Raw genomic sequence first — 18,982 nt, 5'->3', positions numbered from 1 at the left:
GCCATGCAATCATTAACAGGGGCAGTGGAGAGACAGAGAGAAGGATGTTTAGAATGAGAGAGTTGCTACTTCAGACACTCAGTTCTCATGTTTAGGTTCACAAGTTAAAACATCCCTCACTTGTCTCTAGCATAAAATAATGACACAAAACTAAAAAACAAACAAAAAATGAAGAGTAAAATAATTATGTTAAGGAAAAATACGCTGAATTTTTCTCTTAACATGATGTGAGTAGATAAAGGAGCGAGTAATTAAAACACACCGATTGCAATGTTATGTGGGTTAAATGACAGTGCGATCTGATGGCATCTGGTTTGTAACTACCTAGAAAAGCTGAGCTGCGGGTTATATGATCTGCAGGTTATATACTGGAAAATACGATCAGCTATTATCTTAGCTATTAGCTATTATCCCATTTCTCAGAATTCGGTGCATCTTTGCATGCACGAGAGTGCCTAAGCAGATCTATGTAAACACATCACACTTGTCATAAAATGGTCCGTTTCACTCAATTGAAAAATAAAATAACATTATATTCATATACCTTGTTTTCTTGGATGAAGACAAAATGTTAGGAAACGCACAAAGTTTTACTTTCTTTTTTGTACTGACCAAAGATTCTGTATGAGTATCTCCATCTAGGGACATGTCTTGCACATTGGGTGTTCTGAGTATGCTACGCAACCCAAGTGTTTTATTACAAACAGAAGACAAACTTTTTTCTAAATAATATTATTGGTAAAACTGTAGATTATACATAAGTTTGAACAAGAAAATTTCCAGGGGGTGGAGGGATATGCTTGGCTCTTTGCTAATATGAAGGCAATCATGTACAGCCCTTAAAATTAGCGTCGGCATTTGGCACTGCAGACGTAATTGGGAACGTAAAATACGAAGATACTGTAGTTGCGTCAGCAAAAAAAATGCCGACGTAATTTTGTCGTGAAATTTTTAAATAACAATAATTTTGGTTTTGTTTGAGCTATTCCCACTCCTAATTACATTCGATTTTCAGTAAGTTAGGCCATTATCACTAACTAAAATAATTCAGGTTATAGAAATACTTTGGTGCCATTCGATTCGTAATAATAATCGAAAAAATTGTATATTGTATTAAAAAGTCCAGAAGTTCTTTCTCCCACACGACACAGCAGGCAAAAAGTCAGCCCTGCCCTCGGTTTTGTTTAGAGAGATGTTCTGCGAAGACTCTAACAATTGGGTCTCCTGTACAGTTTTGCTTCATGTTAAACTGTGCCGGTGACAAGCATTTTTAAAGCATTTCACCGGTGACTTCTGCAATATACCGTCTAATGATGCCCTAACCTAATGAGTTCATCTCGAAACATAAAAGCCAGTTGGCAGTGAACTATTAACCTAACGAAGTTCACCATCCAGAAGGTTTGTCAATAAGACTTGTACTCCATTCCCATTTGTCATCGTCTTAGAAAGTTAACGCATCGAATTTATGAGAGGTCCAGCCATAATAAAAGGTGAATGACAAAAGTTATTGCCAGCTGATAAATTTTACTACAAAAAAATATTGCCGACGCAAAAAAATTCTAATTTTAAGGGCTGCATGTAGTATATACATCTCTTAAAATCTACTTACCAATTCTGTTCTGTTTTAAAACTTGAGGTGTGAAAAGTAAAGGTGAAGGAGGTCCTTCTTTTTTGTCTTCTAGCATAATTTTGTAATGTAGAATGTTTCTAAAAAAGATGCGAATGCAAATTGTAAAAAAATTAGTTAGTATTTACATCCGTTAAAGATAACCATTCCAGATGGACGTACAATTAAGTCATACAAAGTTTTTATAAAAAACATTATCCACTAGTTTGAAACATTGCATAAACTCCATCAAATTGCAACATAACTACTATAGGGTGGAGAAGGTTTTTATTTGTCCTGCATATATGATCTGCTAGTTGCGCATCAATTATCTAAGACAGGTAACATTATATATGTCATGCTAGTCTAAAGTCATTCAAAAAGACCTAAGATACTAAAGGTTATCATCTGTATACCAATAATTGATAAACCTCTGTTTCCGTTATAGAATTTACATCAGCAAGAAAGACATGTATAACAGATATCTATAACCGGTACTCTTAGATCAGATTGACTGCACAATCCTAAAAACGTCAGAACACAAAGTTACAAAAAGAAGAAATACCGTTTCAATAACAAAGTGAAAAAATAAAAGAGGAGTTTGTATCTTCAGTATATAATAACTATGTAACTTCTGTTACTTAGGCGATATGTTGGGCAGTGAAGAGGGGTGTTGGAAGAAGTGTTACTTGCAGGATAGGTTCTGCTTGGAAAAAGTTCAGAGAGTTATTTCCTTTGTTGACTAGCAGAGTCTTGTCAATTAAGTTAAAAGGTAGGTTGTATGAGGCCTGTGTAAGAAGTGTTATGTTGTACGGTAGTGAGACATGGGCAGTGAAGCAGGAAGATCTTGACCGTTTAGAAAGGAATGATATGAGAATGGTTAGGTGGATGTGTAACGCCAGTCTGAGAGACAGAAATAGTTCAGATGAGCTAAGAAGCAGGCTAAGTATCCGTAGAATTAAAGATGTTATCCAAATAAGATTGAATTGGCTGGGGCACTTGGAAAGAATGGAGGGCGATAATTGGTTAAGAAAGTGAAGAGACTTGATGGTTTCTGGGGCAAAGCCCAGAGGCAGACCGAGAAAGACTTGGCAGGTGGTTATAAGGACAGACTTGATACAGAGGAAGGTGAGTTTAGATCTAACACAGGCTAGATCAGATTGGAAGAGGGTCATTAATATACCCCGTCCAACCCATGCTAGCATGGAAAACGGACGTTAAGCTGAGAGTGATGATGATAATGATGATGATGATGATGATAATGATGATGATGATGATGATGATGATGATGATGATGATGATGATGATGATGATGATGAGAATGAGAATGATGGTGATGACGATGATGATGATGATGATGATGAGAATGATGATGATGAGAATGATGATGAGAATGATGATGAGAATGATGATGAGAATGATGATGAGAATGATGATGAGAATGATGATGAGAATGATGATGAGAATGATGAATGAGAATGATTTAGTTTTATTATAAAGAAGAGATATGGAAGAAGAATTAGTTCAGAACAATTAAGGTTTATCCTTGAATCAGTTACCGTATTTTTCATGTGCAAATGTTTGAATTTTCTTTATTTTATGTTCTGCGTAGCTGCGAATGGTGTTTACAATGTAAAAGTATGGTATAAAATTATTGCAAAATATTGTAAACAAACATAACACCAATCCTGTTTTAAAGTTTGCTACTTAATTTAAGATACTTAATGGAACCACCAAAATTCACTTTGTTTCGAAGAAGTCTATGTGATGCTCATATTAGTCCTAGATTGTTCTGCCGTACAGTTTGCATTTTACATCAGTCACCTACGCCCGAGAAATTCTAGCCAACCCGAATAAGCAGCTTACACCATTGGAACTGTTACAAATAGTGAAGCTATAGCACCAACATTTTGACAGAAACAAGACCATTGAACCCCAGCGCAGAAAGTGGGAGGGACTATGAAAACCATTTTTATACGTCAAGGCCATGCACAAAGGTGGTATCCTGATTTGTTCAGACTTTGGAGTAAAATTCAGAAAAAAACAGGCTTAAAATGTACAATTTTTTTGATCATTTACACCGGTACACCAAAGCTAACTTTCCCTTGGGATATATCACTTTATGAAAAAACGATATATACGTTAGTCTGAAGAGTCAACGTATTAATTGATAACCTGTACACAAATTACAGACATGTATTTCGATATGCGCAAAAAGTAGCAAAAATATAACATATATACATTTCCATGAATGCCAGTTTCGTGAATAACTAAACTATTGCAACTGTATCAACTAGTTTCTACTTTGTATCAAGTTTAAAAGTATAAACAATAAAACTACAACAATTATAAGAAAAAATGACTTCAAGAATTTTTCTCAGTGCGAGATCACTGCCTCTAATTTATGAGCATATTGTTGTTGTTTTTTAAAACTAGTTGAGAACAGTTTTTGAATAGCTTTAACAACCTCACCTCCACAGCCACGCCTTTAGCAGACATAATCTGCTAAGCGCAATGAACGATCATATACTTTAAATCAATTGAGTCACTCTAAACACTGTAGCCATAGCAGTTAGTTATGTAAAATTTGAGGCAATAATTCAGGCAAAGTTTTCTATTCGCCTCTCATTGTTGTCATGTCATTGTTAATGCAGTTCAAAACAATGTTTAGTTTTTTTAAAGGATTATTGAGCATGTGCTGAAAAAATTAGAAATATTGACAGGCAACAAAACATGCACACCTTAGGTGAAGAAAGTCAAATTATGATGAAAAACTTTTGTACTGTCGCTACTAGCATCTTTTCACTGATATATGATCTTAATCTAAGCTACATGCGAGCCATATTCTAATTTCAAAATCAAAAGATGCCTCTAACTGAAAATAAATTTTTGATGGAATGGTCCATGACTTACTACCTGCATTATTTTGCCTGTTGATTTGCGTAAGAGGTCTAGGGATTATAAACAACATGTGTCATGATGAAAATTGTCTATAGTTTAGCCATTCAAAACATGACCCTAAGGTCGACAGAATTATATCAGTTTCTCACAAACAGCCCCAATATGCTTGAGACCCCTCATGAATAAGTTTATTATTTCTTATTATTTACATTTTATTGTTTATTATTTACAAAGATTTCAAAAGTTTATCAGTCATTTTCATAGAGAGATGTGCATATTTTACATGGCTAGCCTCACAAATATCAAGGGATATACCCTGTCTATTACTTCCAGGAGGGGCCATGGCTTAGATGGGCAGTCCTGGAGTATTTAACGCTCTTTTTGAGCTATGCAAATCCAATTAGGGCCTGCACTCTACTAGACAACTCCCGGCAACATCCAACGGCCCACACAGTGTGCCATCTCCCCAATTTCCCTGACATGGCTTGGGTTAACCCGGGGCTATGGTAACAATCACTTGCTCATGTTGAATCGTTGTCAAGAGGAATTGAACTCCGGTCTCCTGCACAGAGTATGAGAGGCAAATAATTTCCTGTTGCTAGCTACAAATTTTTTTCCTTAGCAAAATCATCGATATAGGATTTGAGCTAACACAGTTTGCAGAAGGGTCTGAATTTGTAAAATGCACTTGAACTGGATTAATAAATACAGGCCCTGAGCTTAAACGTACTTAGATGACAGTAGAAGCTGTCCTGGTTGCACAACTTTTGGTTGGCAATATAATTAACAAATGAATAATAAAGAGTTCCTGCATGTGTTTTTGAATATGTCTAGCTAGGTGGACCGAAAACTGTGATATAATTTACCTTGGCCTAAACCAAACTAGCTAGCTAGATATATCTCACATCATTACCATCAATATCATGGATGGCGAGGCTGGCTAAAAGCCATGCAAATCAACACCATACAAAACATATAGAGCAGCATGGCATGCATTCGTTAATTATTTACCTTCTTCCCTAAAAAAACTCGACAAAAAACCTGTGAGAGTGTTAAATGCCCCCGCTTTCTATTCCTCTCAAGTGGTCTTTGATTTTGTTTTTGTATTTCCCGCAAAGACCGTTTGAAAAACCGAACAACCCAAAAGCAAAGACGATAAAAAGATGCCAACTTCGTCCCAATATTTATTTCTTTAAAAAACTTGACTCGGGTGGTGATGATCCAGTGGGCGTCCGGACTGTTTTTTTTTCGTAACAGTCTTTCCACTAACTATCACACTTTACCGTTGCTCCCACTTCGAGAGAAGCTCCACGCCTTAACTTGTGCTCCACATTTCAGTACATTTTTTCTGAGACATTAAGACATTTTAACGAGCGCACCCCTCAGAGGGCAGAATTTTTTACGCTTTTTTCACAAAGTCCCATATTTAAATAAGCGCCTTAGTAAAAAATCCATACTAATGACTACCAATAATACCAAACTGCTCCGATATTATTACCTACCTGTATTCATTTTGATATGGTTGGTGTAAAAAGAAATTTTCTTATAACTTCTTTTGCGCATGCCACGTATCAAAAGTCAACAAAAGATCTCTGTACAACGACTACAGAAATTTTGCAGCTCCCTAAACCGTTTAAGATTCTTCTACATCTTCGCGATTCATTGCTCGATTTCAACCGATGGTCAAACAACGTCATCTACTGTCAAAAAGCAATTAGGCTAGTCCTGTTATTTATGATGTATCTTCTGGGACAAAAAAAATTTGAGAAATTTTTTGCGACTTTATTCTGACCCAGGAGGTACCATAATTCCAAGTATTTTCAACCTTTTTTTAACATGACACTTTAAGATAATTTTTGCAGTATTTAGCACATCCATAATTTTCGCGGTGATTAGCAGATCCATAATTTTCTTTACTATTATAATATTTACAATTAATTTTGTTAACTCGATTATAAAATTTAGAAACGATAAGAAATAAATAAATACAACATAATAAGTAAAATATAAGCCATTCTACGATTGAAAAATTATATCAAATAGTACGATCGGAAAAAATTATTTTTTTGTATCTTAAAAATTGGGAAAATAATAAGTAATCTGCATTCTACGTTTTATTGTTATTCGCTATTATGGAGATAAATTACCATAATAAGCATTAGTTAAGGGAGATGAACGATATGCATATCACTCTAGTCCTAATGTTACTTAATCTACCTTTGCTTATATTTACAGAAGATTACCACGACACAAATTATATACACAGACACACTCGACCTGCAAGTCAAAACTTAATTTACAAAAATTTAAAAAACGTTTTTAAACACGAATACGAAAGAAGGATCTCGTTAAGTAACGGTTGTCGGTAGGTATATATATATACATATATTGTATGATAGATAACAGCCAGCTAATATAGCGGAGCGGATATAATGCTATTGTTCTCGTTGTCACTTTGAGCTCGCGTAGCGACCGGAGCAACTATGTTACACCCGGATACACTTAAATTCTTGTGGTAATCAACGTCAGTGAAATGCGTCAGACACTGATGTCTATCTTGCTTGAGCGCCAACAAATTGTTTTCTACTGTCATTTTCTTCTCAGGAATAAGAGACGTTTGTAACAGGTTTGCTACTTTCACTGATGTGACGTTTCATATGCAACGACAAATGGTCAGACCGCGAGAAGGAGCGGTCACACTTAGTACATTTGAACGGACGCATTCCAGTGTGTTTACGAAAATGTCTAGTTAGTTCGTCTGACCTTGCAAACTTCCACGTGCAGCCTTCCCATGAACATTTGTAAGGTTTCTCTCCGGTATGGGTGCGCATATGTGCTTTTAAGTGTGAAGATTTCGTATAAACTTTGTTGCAGCCCTTAAACATGCAATGATGACTTCTGCGTTTGGAATTGCGAGGACTAGTGGGAGATCTAAGAAGAAAATTATTTATAAACTTTTTGGCAGAAAAGAGAAAAACATTACGTCACGTTAACATAAAAACAGCTAACAATTTTTAACATTAAATGCTAATCGCATCAACTAATTTGAACAGTCAGAAACTGGTTAAAACTCATACCAACAATAATTATTACCTTTAAAACCACATTACAAAGTAATTAAAAAAGGGCGCACCCCATGCCCACAAAAAATGCAATTATACTAAATATAAACATTTCTGCCACACCCATTATTAGATTATTTACCTAACAATACAAAATCGCCTGGAGTAGTTTGCGCAGCGATCACAGAAGCACGTGACAAGGCGTGGTGCACTTCTACGGATGATTATTATATAGCTAATGACATTGTTTCCTTACCGCGTATCAATGCTATTAGTTGTCGTTGGTAACTGCGAGCTCCCGGAAAACTGAGGCTGCACGATGATAGCTTGGTTGGGTGAACGATTACCATACACAGACCTCAAATAGAAAGTAAAATTGTATAAAAAATAGATTGTTTTAACTTCCTTAGGAAGTAATTTTTGCGGAAAGAATTTTCGCGATTTTTTAATTTTTTTTCCATTCCGCGAGAAGAAACTTTTACGAATCGGGGTGTTTCCATATTTTTAAGCAGAATTAATTTTTGCGAATAAGAAAATTTCAGCTTTCAATGGCGATTACTTCTCTTAAGGTAAACTTGAAAAGAAATGATACAGCAAAAATGTTGTTAAATACCTGCTATCAGCCATTGTTGGACCCGGCGAAGAGTCACGTGGAGGAGAATATGATGAAGACATATATGTACGGGAAACTGTAGACTTTCTTTCCTCTCCAGCATACGATACATACATTCTTGGCCTGATTTCACAATGCACCATGGAGGGAAGTCCACCAGACTGCATATATAAGAACAAGAAATCCTATCAAATGTTACCAGGTTGTTTGTACGTTAAATGGGAATAGCGTATTGTAGAACCTACCTGAAATACATGAGGTGGCGAGGCTGTAGAAACATATTGTTGGCGGGGTGGCGATGGTGGTGAATAGTGGTGATGTGTGGCTGCTCTTCGAGCTGCAGCAGCGGCGATACAATGTATACACTAAGAAAGAAATAAGAGGTGAGAAAAAGAGCAATTGCAATAAATAATGGGATGGATACTGACAAAGAGGGAATAAATACCTTCTCGGGGTCGCTTTGCGGAGGTTCGTAGTTTCTTGGGTAAATTATCTGACTTGAATGATAATCGTCTTCATCCTAATAAAAGAAAGGATTAGTCTTAAAGATGTTGCCATGTTTATTCGAGTACGATTTAATAGACCAAAACACACAAAATACAAGAAGGATTATCCCAAAGACAATCACCGTCACGGACATTCACACACCTCACGATGTAAGTTAAAAATAGGAAAAATAAAAAGAAAAACATACGAGGAAATATACACTGATGATTGTAATTAATAACCTTGTAAACAATTTGTGAGAACAACATTTTGTGACCGAAGAACAAAAAAGTGTTTCGTGTTGTTCATAAAAAGGTATTCTACTAACATGCGAGGCTGTGCAATACACTCTTATTGACAAGAGAGAAAAAGTGGCAAATTTAAAAAAAAAACACTAGGTCATCAATACAATATCATTCAACGACATACTTCTTTATAATTAAGAAACAAAAAAAATGTTTAAGGCACCAACAATAGATCCTCAGCGCAACTGAGCGAAATTTCTCATATTAACAAATAAACAGGAGAGTCACCTTTATTGCGGATCCATTATGACGATGTGTATCAATCTCTGGACTAAAATAGATAGAAGGATGACTAAGAGAAAATTTTCGATCACGAAACATTAAACTGTTTTTTAAGTTACAGTGTAACATCCACAATGCTTCTTTATAGGACATCCTTGAACGTTCTGCTAGCTGTTGCTCTAACATATCTACAAACTAAACCTTAATTGACTTTTGATCAAATAATATTAACAAAAACAACAGGAAAATTACCATGGGCAACGCCCACTTGGCAACAGCATCTAAGCATGTGCTGTGAACCTAAGCCGTCACCATGGTGAAGTAATGATAATGAATTGTAATGCTGTATAATGGGCGAAGGAGAATTATGAGATGCCTTTATATCTTTTTACAATAACCATTGTAATTAGAGAAAAACTGTCATCTTTTATACAATATCTTCTACAAATCAGTTGAGAATACGTTCTCTTAATTCAACGGAAGCATAAAGAACGAGGCAAATATTCCAAAAAATTTATAAAAAATAGAATAGTATAATTCGCAGCCGTCTTCTAGAACACGTTACGGCTACTACAATTTAAAGCCCCTTTGGTGGATAATTAGCGAAGATTAATCAACTCTACTGATATGTAAACTGACCAAATGATAAATGGGACAGTAATGATGGTGTTTTTAAACTAATTACAAATTAATACAAACCAACAGTTAATTGATGGCAGATAGTCGAGACTATCATTTAAAACCAGCATTTGTGAAACCACTCCCAGCGCTCTTGGTTGCTAGGGTAACAGACTTGCTAATAACGCACGCTGCACTAGTAAAGAGTTTTTATTGCATTAAACTCATTATGATCACGGCAAATATAGATATTACTTAGGCTTTGTCAGCCGTGAACTATCATCAGCTTCTTGCATGCCGTAATAGCATTATATTTTAAATGTTCGACGTCAAACTTTCATAGAACATAAAAACCAGCCATTCTGCGCCACTTTGCAAAAATATCGCCCATCAGGACGGGCGTATTACTAACAGTAAGCTATATTGAAATGCATTGTAACGTTTAATCATTTATAGCCACGCATTGTAAACATATTTTCGACTTCAATTTCTTCTGTTTTAAAAGCCAGTAGACGCTTGTATTTCCCAAGAGGGTAGAAAAAAAAAATTCGTCATAAAGTTATTTCATTGTACGTGTGTGTCATTTGTAGTTGCATCGTCATGGCCACTATGTGAATACTGCGGGAAGTGTAAGATACGATTAGTTTACATTGGAGAATTGAATAGAAACAACCCGATATATATTGGTTTCGATTGATGTGGCAAAAATTATAGACCACTCTTTCTGTTTTTCTCACACATTTATCTTTGTAACAATAGATCTGTTTTTATACAAAATTTAAAAAAGATCTGTTTTTATACACAAGTTGGACCTGATTTTAACATGGTGTAGTATTTCGTTGCACTTTTGTTTAATTTTTTATGTTTATGAGGGGCACCATCGTCCAAAAAAACTTATTTTTACTATATAGAAAATCAGCTATCTTAAGGCTAAAATACACGGTAAGTTTAAACGGACCATTTAGTTGTAAGAAAAAACTTAAGTTTCGTTGCAGGTAATATACCTGTCTACATGTTTTTTAAAAAAACTCTTTTTTCACAACGAATACCAAAGAAAAAAACGTAAATATTCCGTTGCGGGTTTGTTATAGCTGCAGAAGAGTAAATGTTAAAAGAAAAAAAACGGTTATGATTAGAAATTGAAAAAATATGCTCAAATCTTTAGTTTAAACAATAGTTCATTAATCCTTTTGTTAATTTCAATAGAAAAAACTTAGCAAAAGTTGTTCCCATATAATTCTTCGGATCGTTGTTTCTTAGTGTTTTCCTTAGCTTTTTAAAAACTTCATTCTAGCCAACATTATTACAAAGTTCATCACCTAAATCCAATTCACTAACAAATCCCATTTTAGTCAATGGTCAAATTAAACACAGCCCTAATTCCGTCCAACTAAATTGTTAAACTAATTTAACATAAACAATTTCGGACAAAATGTTGTCGCGACGATAACGAGATCGTCGATAACGAGATCGAGTTGAAAAAATTAATTTACCAGTTTAAAACATTTAAAATGGTGTCTTAAATACAAGAAACGGCTGGTAATACAAGTTCATTAAGCGGCTAAACTGCAAAATTTTAAAGAATTCTTACTGCAACAAAACTCTTAGTTAAAATAGTCAAATCTTTGAAGGTCTATAAGATTTGCATCTCCACTATGGCGTTCTTGGTAAAGAAATAAGCTGATTACTCTATAGTAATGGTAAAAACTAATAGTCTGGAGCGTAATATACATCCCTAAAAACTTTTATTGAAGAAGCGATGTTCTTTATGGCTCAAATTGCTTTAACTATTTTTAAAACAAGGATAAAAATCAAGATCTAAATGAACATCTAATACTGAGGGGGCGGTTATTATGTCTCTAAATTCAAATATTGTAGTAAAATGGATAAAATTAAAAGGATTTTAGGATTAGGTCTATTGTGCGTCTAATCAATTTTGAAGTCTTTACAATTGACACATTACAACGTCAATGCATCCTACACAGCAAATTAGAAAGGCCAAGGTGAAACAAAAGCCAGAAGATGGCAATAAACAAATTAAGTTATTTTTTTATAAACATAGAGGAGTTTAGACATCACCAACAAAGGAAGATTGGACTAATAAGGTTTGAAGTAAAAAATGAAAGTATAAGGTAGACAAAATATTACGCCTTTTATAATTAAGCCCAACCTCCTGTCTGGCTAGGTGTTTAAATAGGTCAGTATTTTCCGACCTTCCACAGAGTAGGTGGGTCTAATATACCGATTGGGGCTGAACGGGAATACCAACAATATGTTGTAGTTTGCAGCAGGAAATAGATGAAATGTGCGTTATTGCTGCAAAAACTGCATCTCATTTTCATATTCCGTTCGCAAATAATCGAACAGAGAAGGACAGTAATAAAATCAACGAAGTAAATCAATATTTCTTTTTCTACTTTTGTAATGTCTAATTATTGAGCAAAATTGATCAAATTTTATTTAAATTGCTCCTGTGACTCACATTTATTTGCACACAAAAAGTGTAGCCGAAATATGCAAAATCATCCTAGGAAATGTTATACAAAATGTCCGGTATTAGAAAGGTTAAGTAAAAGAATTGTACATGGCTTGTAACGTTTATAAATTAAAAACTTTCGCTGAAAATTAAAATTAAAAAAACATAACACATTCTAATTTTAACACTTACAGGGGAATTAAGCCTCAAACCTAAATAGCATTATTTCAATTAACTATGTTCATTTCTCAAATTCTGTTTAAAATTTTGAAAAATAAATATTATTTGTATTGATTTTAATATAAAAGTTTCCCCTTCTATGAGCGAGCGATAAGCGCCATTTAAATTTTCTGAGGCCACGGCTGATTCTGGAGAATGATATATTGTGACGTATCTTACGCTGAAGAAGCATAAGCTTGCGCTGAGCGCAAGCAGCAAGATATGGAAAACTTAAGCTTCTGCTATGACTCCCCTATTTCTAGAATATTCAAGTGACTCTAGTGAAACGTCAGTAACAGGATGTTACATGAATAAGCCTGAATACTCTAAAGCAGAACTTGAAAAAGTGACTTATAAATCTTGTGATAGCGAAGAAAAAGACGAATTGAATTCAAGAAGACTTAAAAATTTGCATTGGTGTACCTGTACATGTTGCGTTATTTCCAATTCCTTTACTCTTGTGGAATGCAAGTGTTGCCAAGAATTTTCCAATTTATTGAATGACAAGTTGAATAATAACAAGTGGATTTGAAATTTTATGGTTGGGCTTAATTCCCCTTTAAGTTGCAGTGTGGGAGAGAAGGCAAACTGATCAATTATTCAGTCACACAATAAATGTGATGCTGTCAATCCAAACAAAAAATTGGCAAATAAATGTACATGCGTAGCCAGTAAAATCAATCCAACAACATGTTATGTCACCACCATTAAATATTTTAATGACATTCTAAAAATGTTTAAGTATTAAACAACACATTTTTGTGGTGATATTTACAACCTAAAACATAAACCTGAAACAAACAAAAACTAAATTTTAAGGAAATTAGCAAGGTCGCAATAACAAAGCTTTTATAACCTACGAAGGTCTTCTTTTTTTGGCTGAACAATTAAACTTCAAAAGCAGTGGACGTTTTTTGAACTACAAATATCTACGTTTGCAATTTAAAAAATAAAATGGCAGGATACTTCCAGAAAATTCTGATGTTTCAGAGGTATTTCCAAAAGAAATGAAAACAAAATGAATAACAAAGAAAGAAAAAAAAGAAAAATACAAATTAATGTTGTTAGTTTACTCATTATTTCTTTCAGACCTTCTGTCCAAAATTTTAATTAGGAGAAATCCAGAAAATTCCAGGAGTGTGGCAACCCTGAGAAAACTCACAGTTCAAACATTACAATGCCAGGTAAATATGATGTCACTACATGCAAATACTACTGACTTCATTTTTTATTTCTATTTATTTACTATTTATTGGTTTTTTAGTTTGTTTTATATAGTTCATAGACTAATTTACACCAACTGATATAACTAATATAACAAAAGAACAAAAAATAAAAAATGAGACTACGAACTGTCACTACTCATTTGCATAACATGCATGAACACAAATTTGAAATCTTTATGGTGCTTAAAGCTGCTTTAAAAGCCTCTAGTGAAACTTTTTTTTCACCAAATCTGGTAATACATTCCAAATAACACTTCCTCTAAATACAAAAGATGATGTTCCAAAATTACTGGTTAATGACAGTAAGTTTACTTTTCGCAACAGATATGGAACTTCCTTTGCTTGAAAAACATGTAACATAAATGGAGGACTAATACCTCGAGTTGTTTTGTAGATCTCACATAAGATTAAAATACCAGCTTCCTGTAGTAGCTCCTTAAACTTTTTATCAAATTGGCTACAAATTGATCGAAGAGAACGTTTATAAATAGAATTAATGGAGTTAATAGTGGACTTGCTGCAAAACATCCAAATAATTGGCGCATAACTTGTGGCGCCGTAGATTAGTGGTTATTGTGGCGCCATAGATTAGTGGTTATAGCTCTCATCCTCTGTACGGGAGACCGGGGTTCAATTCCTCTTGACGGCGATTAAACATGGGCGAGTGAATAGTACCATAGCCCCGGGTTAACCCAAGCCAAGAGGGAAATTGGGGAGACAGCACCATGTGTGGGCCGTTGGATGTTGCTGGGAGTTGTCTAGTAGAGCGCCGACCTAATTGGGTCTGCGTAGCTTAAAATGAGCATTAAATACTCTAGGACTCTCATCTCTTTATCCATCTATCTAACTAAAAACCGATGATATGAAAGCGTTAAATATTAATTTCGATTGCTTGAGATCAATAAAATTTCTAATTCTGTAAAGACTCCTAACACTGCTGTTTGCTCTCTTACACAATGAGACAATGTGCATATTAAATGACAGCTTGTTATCTATGTTGATACCTAAGAGTTTTACAGAATTAGAAGAAGAAATATGTATATTCTCTACATTGAGTTTCACATTACCGATTATGGTTCCAAGGAACATCATCTGAAACTTCGCCGGATTAACTACAAGTTGGTTTGATGTAAACCAAGTCAAGAGTTAGCAATCAACACAAAGTGTAACATCTGTTAAACCTTTCCACTTACGTTCAGCTGGATTGATATTTTAGGTTGATGTCATTTGATGTCTTTTAAATAGACTGGGACCCCCTTTGCAGAACCCTCACTGGTGAAATTGATAAAATATTAAAATAATAAATAGAATATTTTATTTGTATGATTTTATTTGACCCCAAACAGCAAATTGTTTTGCAGATTATTTTTTTGGACTTTTTAGTATATTTATTTCCTAAACAATTTTAAAGTTAATCGTTAATTATTTAACTATTTGCAACATGTATTTTTATTTAAACCCAAATAAAAAGATTATTTTTGCTGTAAAAGAGACAACCAACGGAAACTAATATTTATAATAACTTAAGTAAGACCAAGTTTTCAAAATAAGAGTATTTTTATCTTATTTTGAAAAGAAATATGGTTTACTAATCCTACTAAATGAAAAAAATCTACTAAAATGTAGAAAAAAAATCTCTTCCACAATTTTCAGGTTGTTATAAATATACGCAGCACAGTCAGTATATGTATGAAACAAATATGTGGGTAAAACTGATTAAATTGTGCCTGGCAAGTGTGATCTTCCACATAATTTTAGAACTAAATAATTGTTGTTTCACTTTTAACAAATGTTCTGATGATGCAAACAAAAATCTGGCACCGTACTTATTATAATTATTATTATTATTATTATTATTATTATTATTATTATTATTATTATTATTATGAATATTTATACAGGATGGATATAATTCAGTTTTTAAAAAACTGCTCTTAATATATGTCCTGTGAAAAATAAAATTATAAAATATTATTATTATATAACAGTTAAAAACATAAGTTAAAAATACTAGCTTTACAATAAGGCATAAAATAATTTATTACAGGTTAAAATAGCTTTTAGTGTTTCTTACGAAACTTGGTAAAGTATCCGATTTTTGAATTTTGTCATTATAAATCTTTGATCCTATAAATTTAAAACCAGATCTATTTACTTCAAGTCTCACTCTAGGTATTGTCAGTAAGTAATTGTTGTTTAGGGTGTTTCTACTGTGCAATCTTATCTCGAAGAAATCTTCAAAATTGCTACACACTGCTTTTTTCAAGTATTTTTTGACAAGCATGACAGCATGTTTCTTTATTTCATTCATAATCGGTACTTGACGTTTCTTCTGTCACCTTATCAAGCTTATTTTGCTGGCTGTTGGTAAGATTCAGGTTTGTAGCAGTAAAGAAGCGTTGACAGCAGCATTTCCACATAGATTTTAGTGATGGCATTGTTCGTTAAGTTGGATTTCAATGAGAGTAGTAAACGAAGCTTGGCAGACATTTTCTTGTAAAGACTTATAAAGTGATGGCTCATTGACAAAGTCTGGTCGAGAACAGTCCCAAGATATCGATATCCTGTGGTTGCGTTAATTAGCTTTCCGTTGATTTCCAAGTTCAATGGTGCCATAACTTAATGTTTACAACTCTCGTACTTGTGTGGGACACTGGTGTTTGATTTCAATTGGCGGCAATTTAATATAGACAGGTAAATGTTACCATAACCCTGGGTTAACTCAAGACATGTGATAAAAATTTAAGAAATGGCACAATGGGTGGGCCATTAGATGTTGCAGGGAGTTGTCTAATAGAGCGCAGATCCCAATTGGGTACCCATAGCTAAAAATGAGCATTAAATACTCTGGGACTTCATATCTAAGCCATGGCCCCTTAGACAGGGTATAACCATCAATATTTGCTTGGATAGCCATGTAAAATATGCACACCTATTTATCTTCTTGGTTCCCAAGGAAATGATCATGGTTGCTATGCAATTTTACCCTGTGTTGGCCATTTTTAATACAAAATTGAAAATGTTTTGTTTTCTACAAAATTTGGCACACAGAATTAAAAAGCATGCCAAACATGATGGTGACATCATTGGATCAAAAATTAAAAATTCTTTATTTTCTTTAGCATCAACTTAGCATACTGAAAAGCATTCTGAACAAGACAGTAGGAACAAAAATATTGTTTTTTGTCACTAAACATTGTTTATAGACCAAAAATCGGTGAAAGAAAAGATTTTAATAGAAATTAACTTGGTACTTAGTACCTGCTTTTCTACTGCAAAACAAATGTTACATTTACAGTTCGCATAACTTTAAGTTGACAGCTGTTGCATAATTCAAATCATTTCTTGCAATCCACAAGTTGTGGTAAAGCATAAAGGAAAAAAAGCTTGTCTGAGCTGACCATATCACAGGCTGCTCATTTTACAAAGGGGTTTTATAAGGTAACCGTTTGCCTAAGATGACCAAATTCAGGGTGGCTGCTCAACATTCAATTAAAATTCTTAATTAATTTCCTAAGTTTTTTTTCACTTTTTAATTAACATGATTTGTATTAATGCTCATTTTTTTAGGAACCCCTCTGTATTAAGTCTGTCCTTATAACCTCCTGCCAAGTCTTTCTCGGTTGCCTCTGGGCTTTGCCCCAGAAACTATAAAGTCTCTACACTTTCTTACACAATTATCCTCCTCCATTCTTTTCAAGTGACCCAGCCAATTCGATAACATCTTTAATTCTATGGATACTTAGCCTGCTTCTTAGCTCATCTGAACTCTTTTTAACTTTAACCAACCATTTCTTTCAAACCATTCTCATATTATTCCTTTCTAAACGGTCTGCTTCACTGCCCATGTCTCACTACCGTACAACATAACACTTCTTTACAGGCCTCATACAACCTACCTTTTAACTCAATTTTTTTTTTCAAAACGTAAACATTTCATCTGGTTTCCACAGATGCGACCCCTCAACCCACAGGGGTAACCCATCATTAAATAGAAATATTCAAAACACTTCATAAATTTGATTACTTATGGTTGTAATAACAGCATATCAAAAAATATATTTTTTTAATTTTTGTCCTTTAATTATTGACGATATTTACCTACTTGTTAAAACAAAAGATTCACGATATTGACCACATGAGCTAAGAACAACAGAATTAACCAATCAAAAAGCGCAGCAGTATTCTGACCGTAGGAAATCGTTTGAGACCTACCATAATTTTTCCAACCTTTGGTATTCTGATTTGCTGGTGGTAAGAAAAATTATGCTGGGCCTCCTGGTTAACTGACAGAGCAGGCAAATTTGATCCCAACAAATTTTGACCAAGAAATGCCCTACTTATTCAATACAAGATACAGTGATTTTTTATATGTTACCTCTCTCAATTTTGTATTAGGGCAGCTATGTGTGGGGCAGCATCTTACAGTAGCTTAGTCAAACTTATGGATTAAAAAAATTGACCAAGCTACGCCTTAAAAAACCACACCCAATGAATTTTTTAAGGAAATAAATCAATAAAAATATAACACGGAAAGTTGTGATACCTTGAAGTTGAAGTGTATGCATCATGTGATTGATGTGATTCTAAAAAGTGAAGAGTTAATTTCATATGTAGCTAGCTGGCTAAATAGCTATCTTATAAGCTACGCCATGGCCAGAGGAAACAAACATATGGCAAAGTTTAAAACTTTTAAGAATTTGATAAAACATACCAATAAAACCATTAAATTGACAGGCTTGATCCACTCTGCTGGATGTCTTTTCAGCTGTGGAATCTGATTCAATAATCTCCGTTCCCTCAGTCATTTTCTTGATGTCCATAGAACCAAATACTGACCTTTCGTACACCATCAGCCGGTGTTCTTTGTATTTGTTTACAATTTTGTTCGACTCGCGCCCTGGGTACCAAGAATTACGTTATCAGGCCCAGACAAAAAAAGCGTAGCTGCTTTGTTGGGCGTGGTCAGTGGGTTACTTTGACTTATTGCCTTTGGCGTCAGGACAGTCCTGGCCTCACTAGCCCGGCTTTTATTATAAACCTTTTCAAACATGTTACTATAGCATGAATACCCAAGGAAAAACATTAAATTATTGCTGACAGAACGCTGACGTAAGCGTTTAATGGTAAGGAAAACAAATATTCTGCTGCCCCCTACTTTCCCCTGCTAGGATATTCTAGAAATACGATGCCCCTATGGCTGTCTTCTCTTCTAATTTAAAAACACTTATCTGCTGCGATTCAAACA

General features: G+C 34.3%; 2 protein-coding genes across 4 annotated transcripts in view; both read right to left on the bottom strand.

Moving 5' to 3' along the window:
- LOC130655254 (breast cancer type 2 susceptibility protein-like) overlaps positions 1-5,591 on the bottom strand; it is a 21,240-nt gene extending 15,649 nt beyond the window's left edge. Inside the window, exons 1-3 of one of the 3 annotated variants that reach the window (XM_057457989.1) lie at positions 5,519-5,591; positions 1,610-1,707; positions 545-722 (exon numbers count right to left, since the gene is read on the bottom strand). In XM_057457989.1, the coding sequence (XP_057313972.1) occupies positions 545-722; positions 1,610-1,685 (254 nt within the window). In that variant the 5' untranslated portion in view covers positions 1,686-1,707; positions 5,519-5,591. Of the gene's footprint in view, positions 1-544; positions 723-1,609; positions 1,708-5,373; positions 5,484-5,518 lie in introns of those variants that run through there. The other 2 variants (XM_057457988.1, XM_057457990.1) reach the window with 2 other exon arrangements.
- On the bottom strand, positions 1,948-18,982 carry LOC130655258 (Krueppel-like factor 3). The gene is made up of 8 exons (XM_057457993.1): positions 18,449-18,982; positions 18,281-18,320; positions 9,202-9,244; positions 8,628-8,702; positions 8,428-8,547; positions 8,183-8,343; positions 7,826-7,927; positions 1,948-7,438 (listed from the first exon to the last, which is right to left on the bottom strand). Exons 1-8 carry the CDS (start codon positions 18,585-18,587, stop codon positions 7,108-7,110), a joined length of 1,011 nt encoding a protein of 336 aa, XP_057313976.1. The 5' UTR covers positions 18,588-18,982; the 3' UTR covers positions 1,948-7,107.

Source organism: Hydractinia symbiolongicarpus, chromosome 8 (assembly GCF_029227915.1).
Source record: "Hydractinia symbiolongicarpus strain clone_291-10 chromosome 8, HSymV2.1, whole genome shotgun sequence".
Lineage (NCBI taxonomy): Eukaryota > Metazoa > Cnidaria > Hydrozoa > Anthoathecata > Hydractiniidae > Hydractinia > Hydractinia symbiolongicarpus.
This window is presented reverse-complemented; position numbering and strand designations above follow the sequence as displayed.

Coding starts and splice junctions, on each gene's coding strand:
- LOC130655258 (XM_057457993.1), bottom strand. CDS start 18,587: ATGGTGTACGAAAGGTCAGTATTTGGTTCTATGGACATCAAGAAAATG. Junction 8,548..8,627: donor CGCAAAGCGACCCCGAGAAG/GTATTTATTCCC, acceptor TTTCTTTCTTAG/TGTATACATTGTATCGCCGC. Junction 7,928..8,182: donor CCAACAATGGCTGATAGCAG/GTATTTAACAAC, acceptor TTTCTATTTGAG/GTCTGTGTATGGTAATCGTT.